The following is a 26,786-nucleotide window of genomic DNA, read 5'->3' as shown; positions in this document are numbered from 1 at the left end:
TTAGAGTTTGTCTTTAGAGCAGGGCGATAGACCACCAGCCCTGATTCCAAACTCTAACCTTAACCAACTTCGAAAGAGAGCGACTTCGAAAGAGTGCCTAAACTTAACCAGTTGGAAACAAGGCGGACAGTAATAAAATTAGCAATCAATCAATCAATCGCTAATTTTATTACTGTCCGCCTTGTTTCCAACTGGTTAAGTTTAGGCACTCTTTCGAAGTCGCTCTCTTTCGAAGTTGGTTAAGGTTAGAGTTTGTCTTTAGAGCAGGGCGATAGACCACCAGCCCTGATTCCAAACTCTAACCTTAACCAACTTCGAAAGAGAGCGACTTCGAAAGAGTGCCTAAACTTAACCAGTTGGAAACAAGGCGGACAGTAATAAAATTAGCAATCAATCAATCAATCAATTCAATAACCCACGCTAACTTAAAACAGCGCACCTCCCAGCTGCTTCTATAGAAAGTAGGTCAAAGAAAACTTTTTTTTATTTGTTTTACCTACTTTCTATAGAAGCATCTAAGAATGAAGTTCTATAGAAAGTAGGTTCAAAACAAAAGAAAAGTTGGATGTGTTAGTTTGTTGGATGTCTAGTTGAAAGACAGTTGGATGTCTTAGTTTGTTGGATGTCTTAGTTGAGAGACAGTTGGATGTCTTAGTTTGTTGGATGTCTAGTTGAAAGACAGTTGGATGTCTTAGTTTGTTGGATGTCTTAGTCAGTGGTGCAGTGGCAAATTGACAGTAGGTCAAACGCTCCACGCGCGTGCGCGCGTGCGCGCGCATGCACAGTTTTTTTTGGCTGCTCTCGTCCTGCAGCTGGATACTATTGCCTCACAGCGCGGCCGTCAGCGCGCGGCCCAGAGAGCGCCGCTGGCTCTGCGGCTCTGCAGCTGCATGCTTCTCCGGGAGTCCGGTTGGATAATGCCATGTAAAAAACGATTGCGTGTACTTCAGCCTCAATGAGCGAGGTATAACGCCGTTATACCGAGTTATACCAGCACTGCAACACTGGTCTTAGTTGAGAGACAGTTGGATGTCTTAGTTTGTTGGATGTCTTACTGAGAACAGTTGGATGCACTTCTGAGCTGCTTCCACATGGAGGCAATTTTTTTTATTTTTTTTGGGAACTACTTTTTATGCGGATGGTTTTTTCAATAAATCTTCAATTAATGTGTGTTTATTGTATAGCAATAAGGTTGGATGAATGTGCCAGTTGTGTAAAAGCCATTACACCACGTGCAGTAGTGGGTTGTGAGAATTAGACCATGCCTAGGTGGGTCTAACGACCACCCCTAGGCAGTGGTGCGTTATTGAAATCATCTGGGGTGACACGCACCACGTGCACGCGCGCTCCCGGCGCGTGCGCGCGCTCCCGCGAATGCGCATTTAATGTCCCCTCGCTTGGGCACAGACTAAAGACAGTGCCTAATTGCCTCTACGAATGGAATGTAACACGTCTTCACAACATGTTAGGTGTGAATGTGTCTGAGAACGTATTTAACACACCTGACGACCGGCGCTATTGATATGCAAATAGCGAGTGAGCTTGCACACCGTGCTACCCCGTCCCATGAACAACGCATGCCTGCCCATAGGCATGGTCTAATTCTCACAACCCACTCCTGCGCGTGATGTAATGCTTTATTACACTGGCTTCCGGTAACATTTAGAATCGATTTCAAGGTCCTCCTCCTTATATACAAAGCAATAAATGGAACAGGACCAAGCTACATTGCACATTCTCTAGTCAACTACTATGTACCTTCTAGAACATTGTGATCATCTACTACTGGTCTGTCTATTGAAGGTTCCAAGCCACAGCCTAACGAGAATCGGGGATGCAACCGTTGCAAACTATGCACCAAAGATGGACATTACAGAAGCTACACTACATGGACATTAGGGAAGCTAGATCTCTTAATATTTTCAAAAATAAGCTAAAAACATACCTCTTCACCATAGCTTTTTAATACACTCCGCTGTTGATTGTACTGTAGCACTATTTTACTCTGTCCATTCTATTTTTATTGCACTTCTATTTTACTTTACTTTTTATTGCACTGCACTGTTGCATAATTTTACTGTCTATTCTATTCTACTATTTTATTGTACTGCACTATTTTACTCTGTCTATTACTTTTTATTACAGGTTAAAAACTGTCAGGTATTAAACTGTGTGGGTATCAAACAAACTGTGTAGGACCCAGGCCTAGAACTGCACCCTGAGAGGGAGGTTTGCAGGGTCAAAGTAGGTATCAAACAGGAGGGAAGACTGTCAGGTTTTAAACTGTGGATACCAAACAGAGAAGGTAAAGACGACCTTAAACTACAGTAATCTCTAACTATTTTATTGCACTGTAAAGAAACAGTGATTTCATATGTCTGCACTTTATGTGTCTATTATATTCTACTACTTATTGCACTGCACTATTGCACTATTTTACTTTAATCTTACTTTTTTTTATTATTGTAATTTTTTTTAACTGAATCAAACCATAAACAAGGTGGCCTGTTAGGATGTTAGATCCTAATGCACTAAACTGTGCTGCAGTTTATGTATGAAAGGTGCTATACAAATAAAGTTTTATTATTATTATTATTATTGTAACTCTCTCTCTCTCTCTCTCTCTCTCTCTCTCTCTCTCTCTCTCTCTCTCTCTCTTCCACGTGTGTGACAGGATGATGAGCGTGTGCTCTGTCTGTGTCATTGATTCCAACATCAGGCGGCAGATTTGGTCTCTTTACAGGGTCACCACTTTCCCAGATTCACACAGAGCTCTGGGAGTCTCTCTCCATCACCCCCAGCCCTCCACCTGGTCCCCTGAGACCTAACCATTGTCCCCCAGCAATAAGAGCAGTGAGCATGTGTCCCACAGACACTGTTATCTTACCAAGCTCTCCCATTGGCTAAAGAGTGTGAGAAACCCCAACCAAACCAAGACCCACACATTCATATGTAGATTGGGGACTATAAATAGGAGTGAAGAAGCCGGTAGAGAACAGATTCTCTCGACACAGAGATCTCTACTGCACAGAGACCAGCCATGGCTCCTACAATCACTGCAGCAATGACCTATTCTAAGGAGCACCTGACTTTGACCAACAAGGTAAATTGAAGTTCATGGAGTTTTAAACACAGTGATTGATCTTTAATGTTCATGCTCATATCTTCCTCCAGAATACTTTTATTAATGACTTATTTCTTCTTTCTACAGTTGAGAAAACCACTTGTGGAGAAGTGCGCAGAGAGCTAATCACCAGCAGCATTGAGCAGATCAAGTCTCTCCTGGGTCCAGAGTTCCTCAACCAACAGCCTGACTCCAAGCTGGAGAAAGCTGACATCCTGGAGATGACAGTTTGCTTGCTGAGACGACAGCAGCAGTACCAGACAGTGAGCTCCTCCTCTTGCTCAACAGCTGTCAATCAAGGTTACTCCAGGTGTGTCCAAGAGACGGTGCACTTCCTGTCCAAGGATGAGATGAAGACACAGTCCCACAGTCCAGAACCTGCCGTCGTCCTCTGATAAGAATATGAGGGACAGTGATCTGCTTCTGCTGAGCTCCTCAGTCCAGCCCAGCATCACCAAAGAGAAGAGGCCAGTCAACAGCGCCCTCTGGAGGCCCTGGTAGAGACCTGCAGACTGGAGCTCAACTGACAACCTGAAATGACCCTGTTGGTCAAGTTTATTGTCTAAGAACTATTAGTTCTAAACTGAAAAACGTGTTCTTCTGTATGTACAGAAGTTTCATTTATTAATCTACTTATTTGGTTTGGTTTTCAGTCTTTTTTTATGTGTACGGATGCATTTCCTGAGGGGGGGAATCGAAGCATCTTCCTTTTAAAAAATAATAGCTTGTCAGCATTTAGCATGAATCAATCAGGTTTTTACTGATTGTTAAATACACTATCATGGCAATTATAATCTGAAAGTTGGTGATCAATTTGAATATTCTAAAATTCACCTTTGTGTCTTTAATAATGAGTTTCAATCTTCTAATCTATGATTATGTATAACTTGCTCTGTTTTAAGAGCAACATTTTGAATATGTCCTTTGTTAAATGGAATGCTTATCAATATCACAGTTTTATTGTGACTCTGTCATTATTATGACAATGTCTATCTTTAGCCTGTTATAGCTAATGTTATATAAATAGTCCATAGGAGGACTGCTGGTTTATTAATCTGTGATTATCAATAACTTGTCTGTTTTAAGATCAACAACTGATCTGTTTTAAGATAAACAACTGATCTGTTTAAAGATTAATAACTGATCTGTTCTAAGATCAACAACTGATCTGTTTAAATATCAATAACTGATCTGTTATAAGATCAACAACTGATCTGTTTAAATATCAATAACTGATCTGTTCTAAGATCAACAACTGATCTCTTCTATGATGCTTTCTTTATTTAACTTAGCTATGTTCTACAAAATGTTACACTATGTTTTCTGCAATGCAGAACAGAGAAAGCTGTGTTCTTACAATTTAAGATCCCTTGTCTGTCTTTGACAAGTAGATTATTCTACTCATTATGAGTATGTGTTCTGGAAATATTTCCAAGTTTTTGTTATGATGTGTCTTCACCTCTTATCTGCCTTCAGTTGAAGTTGTCATACCTGTTATAATTCTCTGAGTTTGGTTGAATAAATATTCAACATCAATCTTGTCTTTTGCTTTCATATTTCCTTGCTTCATTTGTAAATATTTCTACTATATTAACTGTTGCAGGTGTACAATCTCATTTTAAGAACTGAACATTCTAATGATGATGTACTGTAACAATGACCACACAGGTCACTCAAGTTATTGGAGTAGTAGCGGTCCAAGAGAGAATTATTTCCAAAACATTCCAAAACTGTACAGCTTGAAAGAGTTAATGGAGGTATACACGTATAATTACACAGATCAACACGTGGCCATTTGATAATAGATATGAGCTGCCATTATGTTTAAAATAAGTTCAACCCACAATAGTGTAAGATAATTGACAGTTCCTGTTATGTAAGTAGGTTAGGCTACATATTAAGTTTAAACATATCATACTCTCACTGATGTAATAATTTACACATATTTCTCACAGAAATGCTTACTCATCAAATTCCATCCATATCATTTTAATTGTTCAGACCCCCAAAATTGGCTAAATGTGCCTCCTTAACGATGAGGTCACAAAGGTGTATTGTTCCTGTGGTGAAGGATATGATAGGTCAGAGTGTTAAACTAAGGAAAAAATAGAGCCGTACTCATTCAAGGGTACTACGACTATGCTTGCACCTCATGGTACCAAAGCACCTCAAAGGCGCTAAAACAAGATTACAAACATCACAAAAAAAACTGGTCAGACTACTACTTGACCTTACTCCTAAAACCCACCTCACCCCTGCCCACTTTGACTACCTAGGATGGCTTAGAGTAGACGACAGAGTACAGCAACTTGCAATGGGCCTGGTCTACAAGATACACTACACACCACTCAGGTACCCATGTACATGTCGAAATACTTCCCAAAGGTCAGTGAATACCACGCCCACAACACCAGAGGGAGTTCCACAAATCATGTGCAACCCAGATTCGGCACAAACAAGGGACTAAACACGTTTAGCAATTATGCAACAACAATGTGGAACGCCCCATATGCCGTAAAGAAATGTGAATCCCTACCCACATTCAAAACCGCTCTTAAAGAGCACCTACGGGAGGCTGCAATCCGAAACTGGCCACCGTAAATGTCCAACCCCCCCCCCACCCCCTCCTAATAGACAGTTTCCTCCCCACCGTATGTATATATTTTTCTCCCACCCACCCACCCCCTTCTAATGTACAGTCTCCTCCCCATCATATGTATATATTTTCTGTTAGGATCTCTGTTTAACAGTACTGTATATTTGCATATCGTATATGTCACAAATGTAACAGTACTATATACCTGTATGTCATGTCATAAATGTCATGATGTCATGTATGTTGTGTATGTCATAAATGTTGCTATGAATTGAAAATGGGGGACCCTGATGTAAACAAGACAAAATGTTTTTCTCTGGTCTGCAACCCTTAACAATTGTGTGTATTGAGCCGTACTGTATTGTACCCATTCTGCAATCTGTTAAATAAAGTTTTCATTCATTCATCCCCTGTGAAATTATAGATTTAGGATCTATCTTGGGGTGGACAGGGGTCAGAGGTCAGAGGTAGGTATGGGTCTCTGTGGAAATCTATTGATCTGTTTCAGATCATCCTATTAATGTTGATCATTTGATTGGTTACATACATCAACATTACAATTCATCATCATCATCATCACTTTATTTATCCGTACATGGAATCACCACAGTCCAACAGTACATATTCACATAATTCACAAAAAATACCATGGCCGAAAGGAACAGGAAGAAGAAAAAATCTTATATATACCTGCCCCTACACACGTACAACACACCGATAGACATATTGTGTAAAACCAAACAGAATATACCCATTTTGCAAAAAATAAATAAAAATTTAACATCAACACAACCAAATTAAATCAACATAAATAAACCCATTTTGTCTATCTATCAGTCAAACTACATATTTAGGTTAATTCATTTACACACACACACCCCCACACACACACACTTATATAATGTATTATACTTCTATATACTATCTAATTTCTATTTTATTATAATATAACTAAATCATACTATTTATTCTACACCATATTGGTACAGTATTATACAATATTTTAATATATTATTATTCTATGTTACGCTGCTATATACTATATTACTATACTCATACTGGCCTACACTACAACTCTATGCTACGTCCTGACACGCTAAACTGCAATATTATACTAAACTGTGCTATACTGTCTATGTATCTTTTCTTTGCACAACCTTTTGAAGTGAAATATATTATTGGAACTCTTTTCATCGTTCTGCAAAGAGTTCCATAGTTTGATACCTATAACTGAGGTGCACCTTTGTTTTAAGGTTGTTCGTGCAAATTGGTGTTTAAAATTTAATTTCCTTCTGCTGTCATCTGGACAGGGAACGAACAACCTCTGTATATTTGCTGGTAATACTCTGCATTTTGCTCTAAACAAAACTAATAAAGTCTGTATTTCAGCTAACTCTTTAAGTTTCAATAGTCTGGATTTAATAAATAATTCGTTGGTATGTTCTCTTGAATCTACATTGTGAACTATTCTTACTGCTCTCTTCTGTAATATAAATAATGGCTTTATGTTGCTTTCATACGTGTTACCCCACACTTCCACACAGTAACTCAAATATGGTAGGATGAGTGAACAATATAATATTCGCATAGAATTATAATCAAGCACATTCTTTGCCTTGTTCAAAACAATTAACAAGCAGTTTAACATCACAGTTTCAAAACCTAATGAGAGAACCAGTTCTTAGCATATCTCAGTTCAGTTTAGTTCTTTAGTATTGTCACGCACGCACACACACACACACACACACACACACACACACACACACACACACACACACATGCACGCACACGCACACACACACACACACACACACACACACACACACACACACACACACACACACACACACACACACACACACACACACACACACACACACACACACACACACACACACACACACACACACACACACACACCAAAAAGCACAACATTTGACATTTCATTCCATAAATATGGATTATATATCAGATTTGGATAAAATATGGTAGCCTAATCTCATATTTATTGTTCAATATTTCCAAAGTAGAAATTATTATACCCTCTAATTGTAAATATTTTGTAAGCAAAAGTCTTAAACATAGCTAACAACTCTGTGTATACATCATACATGTAATGTATGTATTTTTCCAAATGGGGGGATATCTCATTTTGGAATACAATTCTTTTGCTATTATTTATTATGAAATTATGAAAGGTGCTCAAAAAGGTGACTTATTATCATTTGGATGATCCGTTTTCAAGCAGTCTTCTGATTACTTATTTTGTTATCTCAAAATAACACAGCAAATTAATTACAGGTTTCAAATATAACATTTGAATGATTATTCAAATCTCACAACATAACCTTTCCAGAACAAACTGGATGTTCCTCTTTTTATAATTTTTTTTAATGGATTTATTGATGTATTTTGAAGTCAAAATATGTACACAACTAAGTTTACCCTGAGAGGATAGTTGGGAATTGGATAAATTAGGCACACGCGTCACGCCTATTGTTTACTGGAAGCTCTGTCAATGGGCAGAGTGTGGGAAAGCTCTGGAGAGCAGAGTCACAGTTCAGCGTCATTAGCATCATCAACCCCACTGGCACAAAGGGAGAACATCTGGCACACTTCAGGATGGAACTGACAGTCCTGGGATGATAAAACACTTACCACCAGTGCATCTTAAGCTTGAGACTGTATATAGTAAACTCAAGATTTGACAAAACAGTTTATTTAGTATATTGGGTTGTTTGTTTGGTGTGTGTTTTAATTATTTCCCTTACCCCTGTGATGTATAGTATGTACAGTAATGTCTGTGTCCAATAGTCTTATCTGGATTGTTCTTTTTGGTTTATTTATTTTTAGATTTTCTATTTATTTTGTCCCCTTTTGACCCTTTTGTCCTCTCACCAGGGCGGCCATCATTGTAAATAGAAATTTGTTATTAATTGACCTGCCTGGTAAAATAAAGGTAAAAAAAAAAGATATATATATATATATATTGATTATTGTTTTAGATATTTCTGCTTCATGTTCACTAATGATGAACCCTAAAAAGCAGCCAATGGTATTCCTTCCATCCAGATGGTTGGTGACGACAGGCTCTGTCTCTAGTTCAACGTAGATCCCAAAGCCATCAGTAAAAGCCCATTCAACAGCCCTCTGTATACGGCTCTGGCCACAGCACACAGGGCTCCGTGTGGGAACCTCAGATCAACGGCCTCCTCACGTGGAGAGTCAGATACCCAGAGACAGACGGCACATCTGTGACATCTGGTCACCAGGCCGTGTATAATCTCAGGCCTGACCAACATTCCTTAATTTGAGAAGTTGACATAAGCCTCCATTCAAAGTCCCACTGAAATAAAAGTACACAATTATTTTACTACTAATTCACTTGAACGTTGAAAGTATATCATTTAACATGAACGTATCCAATGTTTTGAGTGCAAAAACCTTTTCCTTTCACAGTAACCATACTGCAGGGTTCAGGAACGAGTATCTCAACTGTACATGGGTAAAAGTTACTCAAAGTTGCTCAAATTAGTTTGGACCAAAATAGCACATATTTTACATTGTATTGTCTTCTAGTATAGAGCCTTGGGGTATTAATCATCTGCAAAATAGTGTACTTAAATAAACCTTTTATCAAGTATTTCATTGAATTATGATGGCATAGCTTAAAAGTTACTCCTCCTGTTTCACTGCTATGGGTCACATGCAGGCATTAATGCAGCCGACCAATCACCTTTCTGTGGTATTTCTTATTGACTGAAATTAAACATTATGCTGCGTCAGTCTCCCACGTGTGTGACAGGATGATGAGCGTGTGCTCTGTCTGTGTCATTGATCTCAACATCAGGCGGCAGATTTGGTCTCTTTACAGGGTCACCACTTTCCCAGATTCACACAGAGCTCTGTGAGTCTCTCTCCATCACCCCCAGCCCTCCACCTGTTCCCCTGAGACATAACCATTGTCCCCCAGCAATAAGAGCAGTGAGCATGTGTCCCACAGACAATGTTGTCTTACCAAGCTCTCCCATTGGCTACAGAGTGTGAGAAACTCCAACCAAACCAAGACCCACACATTCATATGTAGATTGGGGACTATAAGTAGGAGTGAAGAAGCCAGTAGAGACCAGATTCTCTCTACACAGAGATCTCTACTGCACAGAGACCAGCCATGCAGCAATGACCTATTCTAAGGAGCACCTGACTTTGACCAACAAGGTAAATTGAAGACATCCAAATTGAAATTATTTCCTATTTTATCATAATGTTTATTCTTAATTACTTCCTCTGATAATCCAGAATATGTTTATGAATGACTTCTTTCTTCTTTCTGCAGTTGAGAAAACCACTTGTGGAGAAGTTGCGCAGAGAGCGAATCAACAGCAGCATTGAGCAGCTCAAGTCTCTCCTGGGTCCAGAGTTCCTCAACCAACAGCCTGACTCCAAGCTAGAGAAAGCTGACATCCTGGAGATGACAGTTTGCTTGATGAGAAGACAGCATCAGTACCACACAGTGAGCTCCTCCTCCTGCTCAACAGCTGCCAATCAAGGTTACTCCAGGTGTGTCCAAGAGACGGTGCACTTCCTGTCCAAGGATGAGATGAAGACACAGTCCCACAGAAGACTGTTGAACCACGTCCAGAACCTGCAGTCATCCTCTGATAAGAATATGAGGGACAGTGATCTGCTTCTGCTGAGCTCCTCAGTCCAGCCCAGCATCACCAAAGAGAAGAGGCCAGTCAACAGCGCTCTCTGGAGGCCCTGGTAGAGACCTGCAGACTGGAGCTTGACTGAGGCAAGCTGAAATGACCATGTTGGTCAAGTTTATTGTCTAAGAACTCTTATCATTCATAACTGAAAGACTTGTTCTTCTGTATGTACAGAAGTATTTTTATCTACTTATTTGGTTTGGTTTCCAGACTTTTTTTTATGTGTACGAATGCATTTCCTGAGGAAAATAATCTAAGTTGACCATAGCATCTTCCTTTTAAAATAGATCAGCTTGTCAGCATTTTGCATGAATCAATCAGGGTTTTACTGATTGTGAAATACACTATCATGGTAATTATAATCTGAAATTTGGTGATCAATTTGAATATTTTAATATTCACTTTTGTGTCAACACTCCCATAATGGGCTTCATCTCAATCTTTTAATCTATGATTATGTAGAACTTGCTCTGTTTTAAGAGCAACATTTGTATACATCCTATGGATGAAATGGAATACTTATCAATATCATAGTTTTATTGTGAGTGCCATTATTATGACAATGTCTATCTTTATCCCTATATTTACCCAACTGGGTACAAACCTGTTATCATCACTCTGTGATTAGCTATACCTGATCTAATTCAAAATATATTTTTTTTTATCCCTTGCCTTTGTTACAAAGTGCAAAATATGATCTTATTTTTTAACAAAGTATGATATAAGACAGAATAATGTTTATTCACAATATTAATCTTGCTGATTTTATTGAATGTGTCTTTTGTAAAGACAGTTGTTCAGTGTATAACCTCTACTCTAATTGAGTACAATGTGTCCTTGGAGATCTGTCCAAGCTTTAGTTATGATGCATCATCAATGTTTATCTTCAGTAGAAGCATTTTGCATTCATGATGTGGCTCATTGAGTAAAACTGAATAACTGAATAAAAAAAAAAAATTGTAATCCTCCTGTCTTGTCCGTCTCATTTCACAGATAAAAGTCTCTATTATGGTAAAGTGATGAATATACTAAATAAAATATTAGGGTGCATGATTCTCCATATACTTTGACACATTATTTTATCAAGACATATTTTGTTTTAGTGTAGTTCTCCATTAGGCTTAAAAGGGCACTTTACCCAAAAATGTAATTGCTGATTTATTTTGCAAATAATCTCTCACACATCCAACATATGTAAACAGTTTTGCACAAATTAATTTAGGTTGAATGTTATTGAGAGTAAATTCGTTTTATTAGGGCCACCAGTGATGTCATTGGGGACATTGAAACCTTGTGTTGTGTTAATTACAGCTCCATGAAATCATGTAGATGAAAAAATAGCAATACCTTGTCATAGAAGGACTGCTACCTTATAATTTCATTGTGCTGTAATTAACACAATACACAATGATTCAATGTCCTAGAGATGACAACTGATTTTGTGGGGATGAATTAGCATTTAAACAGGCACATGCCTTTGTTTAGTCACTAGTGGAAGCTCTGTCGATGGGAAAGCTCTGGAGAGCAGAGTCACAGTTCAGCGTCATTAGCATCATCAACCCCACCGGCACCTGGCTATTCTCAAAGGGGAATGGGCACACTTCAGGAGGAAGCAGTCTCTAACCCCCACCCTGCTGTTTAATGCTGATAGATTTGTGGAGGAATTCCAGGTGTGTTGAGATTTGGAGTTCAACAGAAGGATTCCTATAATGTGAACATGAACTCAGATATTACACCAACTTCATAAAAAGCAACCAGGTATTGTGACGTTTTATTTAGTTTGAATGTTTCTTGAATCATATTATGTACCCTTCGATCCGGCCAATGGTCTTCTTTCCCTACAGATGGTTGGTGACGTCAGTCTTTAGGAAGCTACACAAAGCCAATGGCCATTAATAAAAGTCAATTCGGAGTCTTTTGTAGTGTTTGACCACAGTACACAACACGTGGAAAACTTGGATTAGCTCTCTATTCATACCAAGCAGCCACAAGGCAAGAATAACATGTATGAAGCTCTCTATTCATACTGCAAGCAGCCACAAGGCAAGAAAAACATGTATGACCACCACTATTATTGGAAAGTGAAATCATTTCATTATCTAATTTGGGGAAAAAAGTGGTGGAGATTGTAACTTCAATATATATTATTTCCAAAACATGCAAAAGCAAATCCAATATGTATGGCAGCAAAGCATGAACTTAATACAGATGTAAATCTCTCTCTCTCTCTCTCTCTCTCTCTCTCTCTCTCTCTCTCTCTCTCTCTCTCTCTCTCTCTCTCTCTCTCTCTCTCTCTCTCTCTCTCTCTCTCTCTCTCTCTCTCTCTCTCTCTCTCTCTCTCTCTCTCTCTCTCTCTCTCTCACACGTGTGTGACAGGATGATGAGCGTGTGCTCTGTCTGTGTCATTGATCCCAACATCAGGCCTTGGTCTCTTTACAGGGTCACCACTTTCCCAGATTCACACAGAGCTCTGTGAGTCTCTCTCCATCACCCCCAGCCCTCTACCTGGTCCCCTGAGACCTAACCATTGTCCCCCAGCAATAAGAGCAGTGAGCATGTCGCATTGCTCATTGTCTTACCAAGCTCTCCCATTGGCTACAGAGTGTGAGAAACTCCAACCAAACCAAGACCCACACATTCATAATGTAGATTGGGGACTATAAATAGGAGTGAAGAAGCCAGTAGAGAGACCAGATTCACTCTGCTGGGACCTCTACAGAGACCAGCCATGGCTCCTACAATCCCTGCAGCAATGACCTATTCTAATGAGCACCTGACTTTGACCAACAAGGTAAATTGAAGACATCCAAATTGAAGTTCTTTCATATTTTATCATAATGTTTATTCTTACATCCTCTGATAATCCAGAATATGTTTATTAATGACTTTTTTTTTTTCTACAGTTGAGAAAACCACTTGTGGAGAAGTTGCGCAGAGAGCGAATCAACAGCAGCATTGAGCAGCTCAAGTCTCTCCTGGGTCCAGAGTTCCTCAACCAACAGCCTGACTCCAAGCTGGAGAAAGCTGACATCCTGGAGATGACAGTTTGCTTGATGAGACGACAGCATCAGTACCAGACAGTGAGCTCCTCCTCCTGCTCAACAGCTGTCAATCAAGGTTACTCCAGGTGTGTCCAAGAGACGGTGCACTTCCTGTCCAAGGATGAGATGAAGACACAGTCCCACAGAAGACTGTTGAACCACGTCCAGAACCTGCCGTCATCCTCTGATAAGAATATGAGGGACAGTGATCTGCTTCTGCTGAGCTCCTCAGTCCAGCCCAGCATCACCAAAGAGAAGAGGCCAGTCAACAGCGCCCCCTGGAGGCCCTGGTAGAGACACTGGAGCTCAACTGAGATTTACTGAAATAATGTTGGTAAACGATTATAAGCAAGGACATTATCATTCAAATTTTGAATGTGTACTTTTTCTGTGCACAGAAAGTTTTCAGTTTATAGATTATCATTTGACACTCTGGATGAATGGGGGAAAACATCTGAGAAAATGCCTAATGCTTAGTTAGAGCTATACCTCGGATGCTAAGTAATTGAATGTATGCTAAGCAATTAACTCCTTTTCCCTATAAATGGCTTGATGTGTTTTCTCCATACTGGGTTTAATGATTTTGACCTTTAATCTCTATGATTATTAAAGCTAGATCTGTTATAGGATCAACATTTCCCTTAAACACTACTATAGGCTATACTGTACCACCTTAAGATATAGTTTGACCTAAAACATACGTGAGGTTAATGTGTTATCCTTCAAATTGAAGGAAATAATGAACTTTTATCACATTTTTGAGTGTGTGTTCTGTGAAGTTGCACATTGTTGTCATACAATTATATTCTTTTGATACAAATAACTGGTCTATATTAAGAGCAGTTCTCTTAACGTTTTGTATTGCAAAATATTATGCATATTTTAAAGAAATTGTTACAAACCAGTTACATTGTTACATTGTGTTCTCACAATGTGAAATCCTTGTTTTTCTTAGAAAATTGCATGTGTCTTTTATAAAGGCAATAGGTTCCATGTTTCTCCTGTATTCTATTTGGACATATAGGTATTTTAAATGTGTCATTCTGGTGATGTGTCACCACTTCTCTGCCTTCATTTGAGGCAATTAACACTTGGTGTGACTCATTGAGTCTGATTTAATAAATCAAATCCAATCAATCAATTGAGTGCAACCTACTTGTCCTAATTTTGCCTAATTTATTTTGACTTAATTAAGTCAGTTTTGTACTGTATATGTCTATGTAAGTCCAACCTTAAATACAGGTGTGCAACTACATTGAATAATTATGAATATCATGTCAGAGTTATTGGTATAGGTGTCAGGTGGTATGCTGACACTAGGAACCTTCCGATTACCAGACGACTGCGCTACCTCCAGAGCCACGAGAGCCCCCTGCAGCAGGGGCTATACTGCTGAGGGTGTGTATGGTGACAGGATGTGTCCAAAAGCCCACCTGTTCTCCCTAGAACAGTGGTTCTCAAAGTGGGGAATAGTTTAATTCCATCAAAATTATATCACAATAAGTTAGGGGGGGCGTCCCTGGAAGAAAATCGTATTAAATGGGGGCCCCTAAATGTCTATTTGGGGGTACTTCAAAGAGAAGTTTGAGAACCACTGCCCTAGGAGATGCAGGCCATATGATCCTTTACTACCACCAGTGATAGAGTGCGAGACTTCTCTTATTGGACCTTTCTCTTCTTGGAATGGGTTCACAGAGTGTTAGGAATGTTTACAGGGGAACCTGAGCCTCTGCACATAGATGTCAGACTCGTACCATACCCACCCTTTTTATCGAGCTGGCCCTTTATCGAGTGGTGTGGAGGCCCCCTGTGCCATATCTCAGGCCTTAGGGCTCCTCATCAACCACGTGACGGTGGAAATAGGGCTGCTAAGGTCTTACTAATCCCTTGAGAGGTAAAACTCTCTATCTGAAGTCTGAAGAAAAGAGAAAGAAAATACAGAAAAAGAAGTCCTTTCTTCTTTCTTTAGACAAAAAGGCGACATGGTTTATTTACAAAAGGTCAGAAAGCAAAAACAGTAGTAACAGTGAAGCTATCAGCTCTGCCCAAGGTTTTACAGTGTGGCTCGTTTTTATACAGTCGGTAAGATTTACTTTCCGTACGTCATCGGCTGTGCAAACAGGGAAGCGAGGAAACTGAGGCAATTTCCAGCAATGGAATTTCCCCCCAGCTCTTGATGTGGTTCAATGGCTAATTGCTCAGAGATCAGAGTATAATTATTGTGCAGCTCAGAGAGTGTAGAGCATAAACGAAGGTACAGAGAGCGTGGTTCAATTAATACATGTAAAAGCACAAGACGTTATGGTTCAAAGTGTTAACATAGAGGTATAGTATGTTGTTTTAATTTTTAATTTTAATTTTTATTAACCTTTATTTACCCAGGGTATAGGTTCGCTGAGCTGATGCTCTTTTTCAGGAACACCCTGCTTCACATTCACAGAGTTCCATTGACACCTGGGAGCTGCCCAGTACAACCACAGTCTGCCACCGTTGGCCACTGAGCAACTCCGTTGGAGCAGTTGGGGGTTAAGTGCCTTGCTCAACAGCTGTTGGTGTTAAGGGGATAGGAGAGAGTTATTAATTCACTTCCCCAGCCTAGATTTTTCCTGTTGGTCCAGGGGATCGAACCAGCGACCTTCTGGTCACAGACCCGCTTCTCTAACCTTTAGGCCACTGCTGCCCCTTTGCTTTGAATCATGTTGTATGATTCAAAGCAAAGCATACATATATTCGAATTCACGCTGGTTTCATATACAGGTTTTCCAGGTTAGCGGCCCTCTTCTGTCTTGCGTCTTTTTGATTGCTTGTTGTTTTCCCCCCTGGAGGAGGGAGGGAGGGGTTCATCAAGGTGGGTGATGAGAGCCACTGGGCCGCTTCCACAGTCATACTCAAGTTTCAAGTTTGTTTATTATTTGTCACATATAAAATACATGTACTTCGAAGTTTACGGTGAAATGCTTGGTTCTGTATGAGCCCCTGAGAGTGTGCTTCATACAGTAAAAAAGGTAAGTAAAAGAGGAATATACAATAAACAATCTAAAGTACAACCTAAGTACAATCTAAGTACAACGAGTAAAAATGCAGACAATGAGGTACAAAACTTTAAGGTAAGGTGCAAATGCAAATGAGGTATGAATGTAGTGCAAATCTCTTTAATAAATAGATAGATATAATGTAGTGTTAAAGTGTCTAAAGTGAGTGTTAAGGTGAGTGTTTGTGTGTGCATGTGGATGTGGATGTGTGTGCAATGAGTGTAGATGATGGGTTGTTAGTTACATCATTGAAAGAGGTTGACAGTACTCTGTATACTTTCAGATACCCTTAGTTGCACAGCTGGATAGGTCCCTCCTGCCTGTCTGTCTATGTGCAGAGGCTCAGGTTCCCCAGTAGACCCCAGGCAACTCAGCACACTTCCCTCCTCTGAGCTCCAACAGCTGGGTCCCTGCACAAGCCTGAACGTGCCCCAGTCACACGCCCTCCTCTCCCTGTGCAGAGCTGGGAGCCATGGGGACACACGGCTTCCCACACTCCTGTATGCAGCCTGCTCTGCCCCTCACACAATGGAAGTGTGTCTGCTCCCACAAAGCCCCAGGACAGTTCCCATGCTACGGCAGCAGAGGGCTTAGAGCCAGTCTCGACCATCTGGTTCAGTTTGTAGGTCGCCGTAGAGAACTATACCATTGTTTTTGACATGTGGATTGCAAGTTAATTTAGATGTTTAACATACATTTAGATAGGAAAACATTTATGTTCATAAAATCTTGCAACAGTGCAAATTGATCCTTGCATTCAAAGCTCAGGGAGCAACTGGATCAAATATTTTGGGGGAAATGTTAGCTTTTTGCAAAACAGGCCCCTATAAAATTAAATGTGGGTGTAATTACCCTTTAAGTGACTATATGGGGATAGGGGAGGGGTTGCTATTGCTGGCCACACCTCAGGGTCTGCGAAGAGAGGTGTGGTGAAATTCACACTATGACAAGTTACTATATAGCTATATACTATACATTTATAATATATTAGCTATATAGTAACTTATTATACTGTTATAAACACAAGTAAATTCAGGGATGCTTTCAGCGCTACTAAAGCCCACCTTTGTGACCTCATCAACAGCATTCACCCCTTTTCTTAAAAGTCACAGTGGTAAGAATGAATTACTGCATGCTGTCCAATTCAGATCGTAGCGATTGATTATGTTGCAGATACCTCACTCAAACTGTCAACTCACTGAGTTGATGACAGGACACGCACATCAAATTCCTACACAGAGCTGCCTCTATGCCTGTACGTCACAGTCAGTTTGACAAGGGAACGTCGTCCAACTATCTGCCTATGAGTGTGCACACACATCAGAGAGAACTTCTATGTGATTGGTCCTATTCAAAAACAAATCCAATCAGAACAATATTTGTTGGCTACATGAATTGTAGAATCTCTAGTAAAAAAAATAAAAATAAAAAGTATGCTGTGTGAGTGTGTGAGTGAGTGGAGGGTAAGCATCCCAGTGTAGCCTACTTGCAACATGTGGCAAAATAAAATCTTGAATCTTATATATAAAACATATAATCGAATATATAATATAACTCTAACAGGTGATGAGGTCAGGAAACACAAGACGTCTTTGTTCATGTTCACAGACATCAGGGTATAACTTTGCTGACCTCTGTGATCGTCTGGCATAGGAAACAACACTGTGTTGAAGCAGCCATTGAATTCAGTCCATTGTCCCAAGCTCCGACGCCCCTGACTGGCCGAAGAGACGACGACTTGGACGACAAGCATAAATGCAGAGTAGAAATGCACGAATCTACAGAGAAGAGACTCTGCTCACACAAGACCAGCTGCAACAGGAGCAAGGGATTCTTAAAACCTAGGTTGTCTTAATTTGGACTAAGACCAAAACGTCAACCCTTTTCCCTTTGAGAGGCTGTAAACACCAAACTCACATCTGAAAATGCCTCCCTACATGGACATTGCTCTTCAGGTCAGTGTGAAGGAACAAGCCTTTAGGTGAGCTCAGGTTTTGTTTCACCCAATAAAGAGGCCTTCCGCTAACCACATGTTTATGTTTATGTTTATTTAGGATCCCCATTAGCTTTTGCACTTGACAAAAGCTATTCTTCCTGGGGTCCGGCACACACAAATATACAACAACATTCAATACATTACATCATCATCAACATCAACATCAATCACATCATCAATTACATCACTATCAACATCAGTTAGGATGATATTATACAAGATATCCACCAGCAAAAAGCATTCAAATAAAATAACTAAAATCAAACAAATAGTGCTTCCTGAGCAGCACTCACCGCCATCAACTTAAACACAACCAACAGTCAACTGGTTTTCACCGCTATGCCATAAGGGCTCAGTGCATGCTCGTCAGCAGATGGCACTTTAACTTCCTCTTGAAGGTGGCCTTGGATTCTATTTCAGCTAAGTAGCTTGGCAATGAGTTCCATTCCATGATAGCTCTGTAAGTCACAGAAGATTTTAGTAGATTTGTTCTCGGTTTAGGTGCCATTAGATGGCCTGACGTAGCTTGTCTGGTCATATGGTCATGTTCTTCTTTTATGTAAACTATATGATCATAAAAATACTGTGGTTTTTTGACAACTTGAACATTTCTGAGAAAAGTAATGAGACGGGATTGCAGACGTTTCTCAACCGGAAGCCATGATAATTGTCTGTGCATAACTCCAATGTTAGTGCGCTTTGAACAGTGGAGAGCTAGCCTTGCAGCCTTATTTTGAGCTATTTGTAGTTTCTGTATAATGTGTTTTTGCTGCTGATGACCATATGACGGGACAGTACTCAAGATGTGACAAAACCAGAGCCTGGATGACTTCTTTCAAAGTGGTTGGTGTTAAATACTTTGTGCATTTTCTTGTCACAGCTATGCTCCTTCCTATTTTTGTTATGATACTGTCAATTTGCTTTGTCCACTTTAAACCAGAATCAAGAACCATGCCAAGCAACTTAGCCTCTTTTACCTGTTCCACTGGCTGACCAGCCAGAGTCAGGCTTAATTGTGGATCGCTGCTTAATATGTGCCTGGATCCGAACACCATTGCTTTTGTTTTTGCAATGTTGAGTACCAGTTTGTTATTGTTGACCCAGTCTGTTATGGCTTTAAGCTCTATTCCAAGTATATTGTTTAACTCACTACATGTTGATGCTGTACTGTACATTGTCAAATCGTCAGCATACATGATTACACTAGATTTATTTAATACATAAGGGAGGTCGTTTGTGAATATTGAGTATAGCAAAGGCCCAAGCGAACTTCCCTGTGGGACCCCACACTGCAACACCTTACTTTCAGAAAAGCTCCCATTGAAAAATACTCTCTGGCTTCTCCTAGTCAGGTAGGTCTCCATCCAACACATAGCAACAGAGCCAAAGCCATAGCATTTGAGTTTGTTCAGCAGCAGACTATGATCGATCACATAGAAAGCTGCGCTAAAGTCTAACATCACAGCTCCAACAAGCCTCCTATCATCCATGCTCTTAAACCATTCGTCGGTCATTTGGGCAAGTGCTGTACTTGTAGAGTGACCATCTCTATATCAGACTATTACTTGAAAAGTAGTTTTGAATTTGGGTGTATAACATTTTTTCTATTATTTTACTTAACACTGGGAGGAGACTTATGGGTCAACTATTGGAACCAGTGAAGGTTTTTCTTTTGTCTTTAGGTAATGGGATAACATTGGCTTCCTTCCAGATCTCAGGGCACACACCTTGCTCTAAACATTTATTGAAGATGTGACTTAATGGCTTAGATATGTATTTGGCAGTCATTTTGAGCAGTTTACCATCCAAGTTGTCAATACCAGGAGATTTATCATCAGACAGGTATAAAAGCATATTTTCAACATTTTCCTCTGTAACATGGTGGAATTCAAACATGCACTGCTTTTCCTTCATGATACAATCTTTAATGATGTTATGTGACACTGTCTCTATTTGTAACTTTATTTGTAAAGTAATCATTAAAATGATTTGCAATATCTGCTGGCTTGGTAAGGAATTTACCCTCTGTTTCTATAAAGGAAGGATGCATGTTTGAGTTCCTCCCCATTATGTTATTTAACGTTCTCCATAATTATTTCCCATCATTTTTAGAATCACTGATTTTCTGCATGTAGTATTCCTTCTTTCTACATTTATTCAATTTGGTTACCGTGTTTCTTAGTTTACAGTAATGTTGTTTGTCCCATGGATTACCTGTTCTATTTGTGTTTTTTTTTGCATCATCTCGTTGGACCATCAGACTTCTCATCTCATTATTCAACCACGGTGCACAATTTGTCCGTGCATGGGACCCTATTTGTGGAAACAATATGTATGGTAGTCAATGGCGAGAGACAAATAATCTTTTTATCCTGTTTGAGTTGTGCCATGAATGTCTCTGTATGTGTGTGAGGATGTGGCCAAGCGGTGGAAAAATATATTCTTGTGGTGGTTGGTGGTTGGTTTTTATGTTCTGGTTTCTTTCGTTCCCCAGTGGAAAAAAACTGGCAAAAACGTATTTAACATAATTAAACAAGAACAAAAATACAAAATGACTAAACTTCTCCTACAAACAAAATATTGCCCAACAACGACGCCTTAGCACAACTGTGTCTCTCCTTCTCCTTCCACTTCTCCCCCTGAGAGGAGCTTCTACCCAGGCTTTATCCTGGAAGCTCCTCCTACAGAGACAAACCAAAATTACAAACAATCAATTAATCAATACAGACAGACATTATTTTACAGATTAAATAATTCTGTACCACATGGTTACAGCACTCCATACTGACCTACCATTATGAAACACTAAACAGTGTTTAGGGCACTGTATAAGTCTATTCCCTAAGCGGCACGTGGTGTAGTGGTTAACACTGTCGCCTCACAGCAAGAAGGTCCAGGGTTTGATTCCTGCTTGGGGACCAGGTTTCTGCATTGCCAGGTACCCAGGTGGGGTATCCCCCAGGCCTTTCTGTGTGCAGTTTGCATGAACCCCCCCTGTACTCTACCACACTTGGTACCTTCCAAATCTCCCCTCCAGAAAAGTCTTTGGCCTCTCCCAGTTCTGGTTGGGCAGCCAGAGATTCTACCAGGAACCAAGTGTGAGCACAGACAAACAGGGTATTTGATCATTTAAATAAACATAACATGTTATCATTTAACATAATGTTTTTGTCTTGTGCATGGGTTTTACTAATATACTGTGGTAAATTCCCAAACATAGATCTCATGATTAACTAATGTGTAGAAATACTTGGCTCTCAAACAATAATTCATAGATTGTGTGTGTGTTTACATAGACTGATTGCCATTGTGGGCACACAGAGGTCGATTTACATATGGAGTGAGTGGTCAAATGATTCTATTTACGACAGGAACCCAAGGGCCAGCTGCCATGCCCTTGGAAGAGTTTAAGACAATGGGCTCTGTAAGATCGGAACAAAAGACCAAAAGGTCACGTAAACATGTTATCTCACTAGGAGTCTCCTGACACACAGACACACACACACACACACAGACACACACACACATACACACACACACACACACACACACACACACACACATAGTCACACACACACACACACACTCACACACACACTCACACACACACATTTACACATACACATACACACACACACACACACAGAGAAGATCACTATTGCTGTAACTAAATGTATGTTTAAATCCTTAATTTGAGCTCCAAACAAGCTATCTATTTCCTGGTATATTGTACTTGTAATCTTGAATTCTGAAGTCATTGAAGTAAGTTAAAATATAATTAGGTTTGGTCATACTTAAACTAAGTAATTAGTTAAGTGAAAATAAGTCACTAAGATAAGAAATGTGTTCAAGTAAAATATCTCTGTGTTTATGTGGGCAATTGTAATTCAAATATAGATATTAGGAAATGAAAATAATGCAATGTTTAAGGTAGATTGTTAGTATTAAACAAATGACAGTATATATTGTTGACTGTGTAAGGACAGCCTCCGTTTGCAGTTATGTGAAGGGGGTTGGGCTATTAAGCCAAACCCCTAATTTCAAATGTAAGCTTAGCCGGCCTGGCATTGGAGGAAAGAATGTGGTGATGTCATCATTCCGAGACACTGGATCTCGGCTATAAGATCTGGGTGTGATGGGGGGAAAGGACTCTGAACAACCCAACCGACACGACAAGACCTCTACCATCTCATCCACAAAGCAAGGCGGGCAAGGACAAAGGAACTTTTTGGAGGGAAAACCAACTCTTTGTTATCAACAGAGAACAGAGACTTTCAACAACTCAACAACTAGCATTCTCTTTACTGTAATATTAGTCTGGTATAAGGGATCAGTGGCATAGTACTTGAGTACCCTTATATCATTGCAGAATCCATTTCTTTACTTGTAATTTGTATACATTCTTAACTTTGATTAAACAGCTGATATACTACCTTTTCCTCCTAATTCCTTCTGCCTGCACCGCTCAGTTTGAACAGAAGTAATTCCCAGAGCTTAAGAGATATAGACACAACGCAGAGGGAACAGAGCACCCGGTTCTGAAACAGAGCAGAACTGAAACAGCTTGGGAATCCACTTCATTTTGGTGTCGTCACCCGTGAACGGCGGCTGCCCAGGACGTGAATCATTTTTTTTCTCCTTCACTCATCAAACTCTTCAGCGGGCGACAGGGTAACAGCGGCGGGATCTTCGTTCCTTGAGACAGAGGTGAGTGTTATAGGACAATGGGCGGTTCTGTTCGAACTACAAGGGGTTGGAATAAGCTATTGCTTCAATTATGTGAAGTAATTACAAGGCCTCATATTGTTGTGATGTAATGATGTATTGAGATTCAGCGCCCAGCGGTTTGCGAGACGGTCATAAGCGTCGTAATGCGACTGACTACAGGTCTTTCGGGCCAATGGACCACAGTGGTCTAGTTGCATGCGATAGGGTGCGCTTCCTGAGTAATATTAGTACCCCAAAACGGTATGCTCGGGATATGGGGCGCGGAAATGAGTGTTGATTTGAGTGTTCTGAATGAAAAGAGAGCTGTGTCCGATGGCAATTATGACCCTGCTTATAGTCACAGATACGCGGGACGTGGGGCCGTGAGTGAGTGGACAGTATGGGCATTAATGCGTCGGGCTCAATGTATAGTGAGCTCTGTTGTCATTGAGGACATGCAAGTCGCGTGTGGTAAGCGTGAGAGGAGGCCTTCGTGACCGGGGAAATGGCGTGTGAAGTTACAGGGGTATGGATACGTGGTTTTTGATAGAAGCGGGGTGTGTTCGTGCTTGAGGGGCCCAGTAAGGGATGGTTTACTGTCAATTTGCGTGATAGTCTGGACGTTGTCTGCAGGGATTATTCGGCCGAATTAAACGGAGGTGTGTGTTCGTGGTTAGAACCGTGCCGAGCGGACCGCAATGGTCTTGTTTGACTTTAAGCACAACACTATGTTAGTTAACTACTCTACACTGTAACAATAGGTAAGTACTTAATGAAACAATTCGGACTGATAGGTACTTAGTGGGAATTCAACAAAAGCTATGGTAAGCTTAAGCGTGCTGTATGAAAGTGTGTGCGATTACGTTTGGTCTCGCTTTCTAGTCGCGCTGCTGTGCGACGTTCGAGAGACGAAAATGTGCGTGGATGCTGATTTTGTATTTTTGTTTGTGTTAGGAAGCGTGTATGAATGTGTGGTTGGCTAGTGGCTATGGTTAGTTGGCGAATGGCTATGGTTAGGAGTGATTGGTGGTACGTGTGAGAGTATAGTTGTATTATTATGTAATTTAAGTCACCGGTTGGCCGTGGGGAAATGTAATGGTAACGCCGGTTTTCCGGGGCCCGTGGAACGCAGCAGCAGTTAGCTGTTGTATTAGCCTCTGAGGCGCCGGAGGGTACGGCAGGACAAATAGGCATAGGGTCAAATGTATAATGTCGATCGATAGTGTCTTGCGATTACGGGGATGTGTAAGGCACTTAAAAGTTTTCATATTCGTGGCGGATAAAATGGCTATATAATGTTTTAGGGAAGTGGGATTATATGTTGCGGGGACCCGACCCGGAAGTCGTTCTAAGCTCGCCGGTGATGACGACGGAGGGGTCAAACTAGTGTTTTGCTGTTGTGTTTTTATATTTCTATTTAGATCACTACACTGGCGTTTTGAGGGAATTAGGATTCTGTTGTGGGGTATGTGGTGTTATATTAACATTGCGAGGAGACGGCCCGCGCGGCGGAACGGGTCGTTGGGGGACGTTTTTATGGGATCATGGGTGAAGCTAAGCTAATGCTACCTAGCCGCGCTAACGGCTAAAATGGTCGCCGGTTGTGACGTCGTAAGGGTGCGCGGTCTGACGGCCCGCGACGTGGCGAACGAAGCTAAGCTAACTGTGCTGACGTCATGGCATGACGGGGCTCTCGGGATGTCTCGCGAGGGGGCGTCCATCTTAGCAGGGGCGCCGGCGTCCATCTTGGGAGGGCACCAAGCGTCCATTGTTAAGGGGAGGGTGGAGTTTATTTAGGAATACGATAGGGGGTGGAAGAGGACAGGATGAATATTTTTGGATTCTGCTCACAGAACGTTTTCATTAGGGGGTTAGTGTGCTGGTAAAGTGAGGTTGGATTGTTGTGTTTTAATCTGGCGGTGGATTGTGGGGCCTTGGCCCCCCCTCCCCCTCGTACACTCTCTCTCACCCTCCCCCCTCTCCCTCTCTCTCTTTCTTTCTCTCTCTCCCCCCCCCCCCCCCTCTCCTTCTTTCCTTCTCTTCCCCCTCTCTCACTCGCTTTCCTTCTCTCGCCCTTCCCCCTATCCCTCTCTCTCCTTCCTTCTCTCGCCCTCTCCCTCTCTTTCTTTCCTTCTCTCTCTCCTCCCTCCCTCCTCCCTCCCTCTCCCTTTCGCCTCTCTCCCTCTAACCTTCCCCCCCTCTCTCCCTCTCCCTTTCGCCTCCCCCCCTTTCTCCCTCTCACCTCCCCTCCCTCTCTCTCTCTTTCTCTTTCTCTTTCACCCCTCCTCTCTTTCTTTCCCTCTCACCTCTCCTCCCTCCCTCTCCCTTTTCGCCTCTCTCCCTCTCACCTCCCCTCCCTCTCTCTCTCTTTCTCTTTCGCCCCCCCCTCTCTTTCTTTCCTTCTCTCACCCTCCTCCCTCCCTCTCCCTTTCACCTCCCCCCTCTCTCCCTCTCCCTCTCACCTCCCCCCCTCTTTCCCTCTCCCTCCCTCTCTCTCTCTCTCTCTTACCCCCCCCCCCTCTCACTCACTCCCCTCATTCCCACACCGCCTCTCTTCCAGATATTTCCCCCCCCCCCTCGGCCCCCCCGAAACGCTCTCTCTTTCTCTCCTAGTTTGGGCCTGTATATGAATATGTTTTTTTTATGGGTTTCAAACGCGGTGTAGTGCTAGGTATATTGTTTATTGCTGTTTACTGTAGGGTTCAAAGGCGGTAGGTTGAGTTTGGGACTTATTGTGCGTGTTGATGTTCCATATTCAGTTTTATTGTTGTTTTTAGGGAATTTCTAGTGCTGGCAGTGGTATTGGCTGGCGTTGGCGCTACGCTTTGTTCGACAAGGCGCTCGTACTTCTTTCCTTGCATTTGGACAAGCTCCGGCTGGTAAGGCGGGGGCTCCGTGTCAGTTCATGTTGGTGGGCCGTAAGTCGGAGCATAATTACTCTGCTCGGCTGCGCCTGCGATGGGGGTGTGGGTGGACAGTTCGTCGTGGCTCACTGTCTGCCTCCGCGCTTTGACGGGGATGCGCTGTGTGCGGCTCGTCGGTGCTCGCTGTCACACTGCGCACATTTTTCATTTTACAAGGGGTACGGGGACTGCTAAACGTCGTGGCGGGGGTGGGCTCGCTGTCTGCCACCGCGCATTAACGGGGGTGCGCTATGCGTGCACTCGTCAAAGGCTCGCTGCCACACTACGCGCGTCGGATTATATTGTGTGTGGGTATTTGGGTGACTGGTTACGGTGGTTGAGTGGTATCAGGGGTGCTGTATGTGTGTGGCAGTGGTTGTGAGTGGAATGATCTTTGAATATCCTTGAGTAGGGGGCCCGGGGTTTCGCGTTCCAGGTTGCAAACTGGGGGTGATGCCGTGGGCCACAGGACGAGTTGACCAGTGGGATGTCATTGGTCGGCAGGATTTTCAATGTGGGGATGGTGTCGGCGGCCTGTGGTTATGAACGGGTTGTGTGACACTGTTCTAAATGCACGGGGACTTCAGTGACATAAGACACTGATAATTGATTTCTGTTCTCGTGAGAAGCGCGTTTTAACACCTAAGGGGTTAGGTGTTACGGGGGAGATATAGTAAC

General features: G+C 41.5%; 2 protein-coding genes and 1 pseudogene across 3 annotated transcripts; all 3 read left to right on the top strand.

Moving 5' to 3' along the window:
• Positions 1-3,011: 3,011 nt before the first annotated feature.
• On the top strand, positions 3,012-3,625 carry LOC311230969 (transcription factor HES-5-like; annotated as a pseudogene). The gene is made up of 2 exons: positions 3,012-3,103; positions 3,212-3,625. The product of its transcript is annotated as a transcription factor HES-5-like (transcript).
• Positions 3,626-9,899: 6,274 nt separating this feature from the next.
• LOC311230956 (transcription factor HES-5-like) lies at positions 9,900-10,488 on the top strand (the record flags this gene model as incomplete). Its single annotated transcript, XM_084317411.1, has 2 exons — positions 9,900-9,938; positions 10,057-10,488. The coding sequence occupies 2 exons, from the start codon at positions 9,900-9,902 to the stop codon at positions 10,486-10,488; spliced, it is 471 nt and encodes a 156-aa protein (XP_084173537.1).
• A 2,669-nt stretch (positions 10,489-13,157) lies between these two features.
• Positions 13,158-13,764, top strand: LOC311230955 (transcription factor HES-5-like; the record flags this gene model as incomplete). The annotated part of the gene is made up of 2 exons (XM_084317410.1): positions 13,158-13,220; positions 13,333-13,764. The coding sequence occupies 2 exons, from the start codon at positions 13,158-13,160 to the stop codon at positions 13,762-13,764; spliced, it is 495 nt and encodes a 164-aa protein (XP_084173536.1).
• Positions 13,765-26,786: the final 13,022 nt, after the last annotated feature.

This window comes from Notolepis coatsorum, assembly GCF_963971535.1.
Source record: "Notolepis coatsorum genome assembly, chromosome: 6".
Taxonomy (NCBI): Eukaryota; Metazoa; Chordata; class Actinopteri; order Aulopiformes; family Paralepididae; genus Notolepis; species Notolepis coatsorum.
Note: the sequence above shows the minus strand (reverse complement) of the source record. Positions and strands in the feature narration are given on the sequence as shown.